Source organism: Myotis davidii, unplaced genomic scaffold (genome assembly GCF_000327345.1).
Source record: "Myotis davidii unplaced genomic scaffold, ASM32734v1 scaffold289, whole genome shotgun sequence".
NCBI lineage: Eukaryota > Metazoa > Chordata > Mammalia > Chiroptera > Vespertilionidae > Myotis > Myotis davidii.
The window spans coordinates 1,105,119-1,110,846 of NW_006299717.1; the positions used below are offsets into that span (position 1 = coordinate 1,105,119).

General features: G+C 59.3%; 1 protein-coding gene across 1 annotated transcript in view; it reads right to left on the reverse strand.

Annotated features, from left to right (window-relative positions):
• Window positions 1-5,728, reverse strand: part of GLP1R (glucagon like peptide 1 receptor) — a 57,026-nt gene that overhangs the window by 28,167 nt on the left and 23,131 nt on the right. The window contains exons 3-4 of the mRNA XM_006775894.2: window positions 5,587-5,709; window positions 4,820-4,927 (exon numbers count right to left, since the gene is read on the reverse strand). Of these exons, the coding sequence (XP_006775957.1) occupies window positions 4,820-4,927; window positions 5,587-5,709 (231 nt within the window). The remainder of the gene's footprint in view (window positions 1-4,819; window positions 4,928-5,586; window positions 5,710-5,728) is intronic.

Genomic DNA, 5,728 nt, shown 5'->3' on the forward strand with positions numbered 1-5,728 from the left:
GGCCTGGGGCACACATCATCAAATCGCCCAGTTACCCAGCACTCAGCCTGCGGGAGCCTGACCCTGATGATACCTACTCGCCACCGCAGGCTCGGGGCCTGGCACTGCACGGTTGCTGGAGCCCGCCCATCACGCCCCTTTGCACACCCACTCTGCAGGCTGCACACTCACAGAACCTGTCTCAAGCACCTGCTGTGTGCCCGACCCCTCTGAGCGTCACAAGGACCTGACACAGTTCATCCTATTTGGCAGGCGGAGAGACGGAGCCTCTAAGAGGCCAAGCGACCTGCCCCTGACCAGCCAGCCAGGGTACAGCAGGGGCAGGACTCAGACCCCAGCTCTCTGCCTCCAAAGCCAAGAGTTAGCAGCCACACGCACTGCCAGGAGTCAACGGCCGCGTGCCGTTTCTCCTCTGCCCTTTCCGAGGCCGATCGCCGACATCTAGGGTCCTCCCGGCAGGCCCTCTTGCCAGCGGGACCCCAGGCCAGCTGCACCCTCTGCTCAGGGCCAGCGGGGAGGACGGGAGGATGGGGAGGGGGTGTGAGCACAGAGCTACTGGCAGAGCGTCAGGGATCACCGCGTCCCTGAGACAGTCTGTGTGAGGGTGGCTGTCAATTATCCTTCAGCAGCAGCAAATATTAAAACCCAGGGCTGGCTCCTGGCTGGGCCTTGGTCCCCAGATGCCCATCTCAGCTGGGGGTGCAGTGGGTCCAGGCCCAGCCCTGCTTATCAGCCCAGCTTTATCTGGCCTGGGAGCTGCTGGTAAATCAGCCAGGGGCTTGGCTCCGGTCTTGTCAACACCAGGAGGCAGCCGGCCACGTGCCAGGAGGCCCAGGGATATTTCATTAAGTCAGACCCTGGTGTTGGAAATAAAACCCCCAATTAAACACTTCCCCTCCCGGAAACTGCAGCGGTGACTGTAATCAAGCTCACAGCCGCCCTTCCACGTGGCTGCGGCACGCGGGGCCGCGGAGAGCCGCTCATGAATCCATTAGCTCTGCTCTGGCAACGGCAGTGCCAGCAGGACGCCTGGCCCCTCTCACAGACCACAGGCCCAGCTGGGGTCCCCGAGGGGGGTCACAGGCCCTCCCCAAAGTGCTGACACGCAGGTCAGAGGCGGGGCTCGGGCCGAAGGCATCCGCGTGGGGTGAGGTGAGGGTGGAGCATCAATCACGGCCTGGGAAGAGGAGGGCAGGTCCTGAACCTCACAGACTCAAGTTCAGATCCCGGTTCTGCCTCCACCGGCCACGGGACCGGGAACAGACCTCCTGGGCCTCAGTTTCCTCATTTGTCAACAGGACCATAATGACTGCCCTGCCCAGGTCTGCGGGGTGAGGATTAGGAGATAACGTGTGTGAAGGGCCTAGTGCACAGGAAGCCCTCAACACATGGTCCCCATGGGACCCTGCTGCTGCGCTCCCCCACCCCACTTTCTCCAAAAAGCACCCCTTCACTGAGGCTGGGGCTGGGGCTCAGGACACCTCCTCAGCCAGAACTCCTCCAAAGCCAAGTTTGTTCCTGTCTCCCCTTGGCAACTGGGCCTGCCACGGGAGCTCCCCTGCTGCTACTCAAGGGAGGCACCTGTCAGCTTCCAGACCTGTGAGTGGTAGGCCACTTTAAACGCGTTTTATGACTCCCGTGTAATTAGAACTGAGCCAACAAGCAGGTAGATATCGGGAGGGGCTACAGCTAACGAGACCAGATGATGGGTAATAAGCAGATCGCTGTGTGTGGGTGAGCGGCCCTCCTTCCCCTTCTTCCTCTGCCTGTTCGTCCAGGCCCGATGTCACCTCTCTCTGAAAGCCACACGTGGGCGGGAGAGGTGGCTCTGACCTCCCTCAGCACACTTCCCGGCTGCTGAGCTGCCCTCTTCAGCCCCGTGGTGAGGGGTCACCCCTACTGCCCAGTGCCCACACTCACACACCCCTCAGTGGGACTCTCGCTGGCCGCCCCAGCTCCTGACACAGACCTAGCTGTTTTGAATGTAGCTCCTTCTCTGGTCATTCATTCCTCAGCCTGCTCTGCCCCCAGGAGGCTGACCCCTGTGGACAGCATCACCTGGGCTCTCTGACCTCCACTGGGTTTGACCAGGGGACGTGTCGGCAGAAGGCAGGAGGGCGGGAGGGGGAGAGGCTGGGGCTTTCCTCCCTGGCTCCCTTCCTGCCTTGATTTGGAGGGTCAGCTGGTGGCTTCAGGCTGGCCTCTCTGTCACCACCACCTCCGGCCGTCATGGGGGCCCCAGAGCCCCGTTCCTGCCCCACTCGGGTCCAGGGGTGCTAAGCTTCCCTCAGCTGTAGTCCGTGGTGCTTCATGTACCTGCCGGCCCCAGCTCTGCCCAGCCTTTGTAAGTGACCCACCACTAAACCCTTCCACATCCCAGCTGAGTGTGTGTTCTGCCAGGATCCCGCCTGAGACAAGCCTTCCTTCTGCCCACCCCAGCCCGTACTCACTGGCCACTCCCTTAATTAGCCCAAGAAAGATCCCAAACTGCCCCCTTCCTGCTCCCACATGCCCTGAGTGGGGGTGAGGGAAGCCCCGGTGCCAGCCCCTGCCCAGGGGGCGGCCAGGAGAGACCAGAGGCAGCAATTCTGCTGCGGGAGCCGGGTGGGTGTCTCTTCGGATCCCTACCTCAGGGAAAGGGGCAGGGGAGGCAGCGTGGGTGAGTCTGAGTGTCAAAAAGAGGCATGAATTAGAGCGGGAGTCGGTGGGGGGTGGGGGGGGTGGCGGGGGCTGGCAGGGGCCTGGGCTGTGCCGTTATCTCTGTGTAGAAAGCAATAAAACTGTGTTCGCTCATAAACGGGCACCACCAGGACCTATTTCCTGCTCAAATAAAATTAAAGGTGATGGATGGAGCCAGTGGCAGCGGGGGCGCGGGGGGCAACTTGTGCTGAGTGATGGGCCCTGTCCGGCGCCTGGCTCCGGGGGGTCTAGGGCGCAGCCCAGGCTGGTCGGTACGCAGGCTCCCAAACCTCTGGGAGGCAGGGGACGGGGAGGTATTCCAGGAGGTGGGGGAGGTAAATAGGGTGAGAAAACAACTAACAGCAGCCGTTTTTCAAGAACCTGCAATCCTCCCAACACCCCCATCACCTGGCTCCATCCCATGTCCCAGGTGAGCCAGCTGAGGCACAGGGAGGTCTGAGGATTCCCCCAGCTCACACGGCCGCTCAGAACAGCAGCCAGCACAACCACTGGATTGTAAGACTCGGCTCTTCCATCTCTGGAAAGAAGGCAGGCAGCTCACTGCTCTCCCTCAAGCTGTGCCCAGCCAGCAGACGCCCCCGCCACTCACCTGTCTCCATGCCCAGGAATACACATGTGCATACACACACACACACACACACACACACGCTCATGCTCACACACTCAGGGAAGCTGGGATAGCAATTAAGCCAGACTCCTGACTGAGTCCTGGGTCTTCTATTTACAAGCTGTGTGAGCTTGGGAAAGTCACTCAGCATCTCTGTGCCTCGGTTTGGGCCTCTGTCAAATGGGAAGACAATCAGAGTAGTGGCCTCATAGAGTTGTTGTGAGGATGACATGAGTTTAGGTGTGTAAAGTGCTTACAACGGGCCACCAGGTGCTATGTGAAGGGCCCTGTTGTAGCCAGGCTCGCCCTGTGCACCTCAGGGAGGTGGTGTCCCGGGGGTGGAGAAGGGGAGCAGCTGTAGGATTCCTCCTGCGGCTTCATAACAGTCCTGAGTGCTGAGGCGAGGCTCATGCCTGGCCCTGCCAGGTGAGCTGATGTTCAGCTAAAGGGCGCCTCCTCCAGGAAGGCTGCTGGCAGGGCCTCATTTTCACACTTGCTTCTGGGCTGGTTTCCACTTGGTCTCAGGTCCCCTTGGGCACAGTGATTACTAGTAATATTACAGGCTGGGCTCAAATCCTGGCTCTGCTGTTTACCACATCCGTTGGAGCAAGTAGCTTAAACTTTCTGGGGCCTCAGTTTCCTCATCTTTACAAGAATCATAACCAGGGGGTCGTAGTAAAGATTAAATGAACACCCTGCTTTCAGGCAATACTTGGCACATAGTAGGCACTCAATAAATATCAGCTCTGACTATAATCATTGTTATGAGAGAGTGTCTTTTCTCCCCTGATTGGGACTGAGCTCCTTGAGGTAGGGTGCGTGTCTTTGTTAACCTCCCTGACACCTGAGATAGATGGGTAGTGTGGGGGTGCATTAACTACCCCTCCAGTCAGAGACCCCCATGCAGCCTCTGTAGGTCTCTGTATTCCAGTGACCCCTCACTTATCTGGTCACACCTTTCCCCATGCAGGGTGTCCCCTGCAGGCAGGAGTGAGCTGGGGGGCCTTAGGGACAGCTCCCCAATGCCCTCACCACTACTCCCACTAGGTCCATCTGCCTGGTGAAGCCCTGAAGAGTTAGGAGGTAGCTACATGCCACCACCAGGTACAGGGCACCTACCAACACCCAGCACACATACATGCATACATACATGCATACATACATCAGAGCAATGGCACCTCTAGGTATTGTCCCTCTGTGAAACCCCAGCACTGTTCCCACCTGGCTCCTTTCCTAACTACTGGATGAAGAGCCCACATTTCTCCTTAAGTCAGACCCCACCCTTCCCCTACCCCACCTACCAGCACAGCCTCAGGCCCAGTTACGCCCAATGTCCCCCACTGCCCCTCACCCCAAGGAAAGGCTGGCAGGATACCCAGAAGGAGGCCTAAAGACCTTCTGGGGTGAGGAAGGCTGTGTCCCAGTGGAGAGGAAGCAGCGTGCACCCCACCCCAACTGCACCCCAGTCTCCTGGACGCCGGAGGGTGGTCCACACCAGGGGAGGGGACTCACCGCTGTTGGCCCAGGGCAGGTACCAGGGGCAGCTGACATTCACGAAGGAGCCGGGTGGCCCGTCTGGCCAGCAGGCATAGTCATCAAAGGTCCGGTTGCAGAACAGGTCTGGGTGCAGAGAGAACAGTCCTGAGTCCCGGCCTGTCCGAGGCACTTCCCCACCACGGGGCTGGTGGGGGCAGGACCCCGCGCTCTGCGAACCTCCACTGAGCACCTACTGTTTGCCAGGCAAGCAGACTTGGCCACTTACCAGCGGCACTTGGAGCAAGTTGCTTAATGTCTGTCTTCCCTCATCTGTAAGATGGGGGTAATCCTGGTTCCACGGGGCTTTGTGGGGACACATAGTGCATGGCATGGAGATGACGAAGCACAGTAAGTGCTCAATAAACAGTCTCCATAGGACTATTCTTATACATTGCATTCGAGGGGGGAATGGTAGCTCACATGGCTGTTCTCACTGTCCTAAGGTTGCTGCGTTGTGATTGCAGGGTCAGGATTTGAACCCAGGCCTATTGGTCTCCTAACTCCCCTCCCCCCCAAACATTCATTGTTATAAATATGCTGGTGGGCCTACCGTCCCTGCACAGGCTGGGGAGTGCTGAGGACACAGAATGGAAAGGCCTGAGGGGCCCAAGCCGGGGACAAGGGGCATAGACATCAACAAGACAACACCCAAAGCACAGGGCAGATATGGCGGCCCAGAGGGGAAGGATGCCCTCCTGAGGCACGAGGCACGGGGGTGAGGGGGAGGGGCCACCTGGACTCACCTGTGGCTGGGGGTGGAGCCTCCGTCAGAAAGCGCTGGCACTGGTGGCGATATTCGCGCCATTTCTGCACTGTCTCCGAGAGGGACACGGTGGCACCCTGGGGGGAAGGCAGAAATGGGGACCCTCTGGTTCCAGACCCACT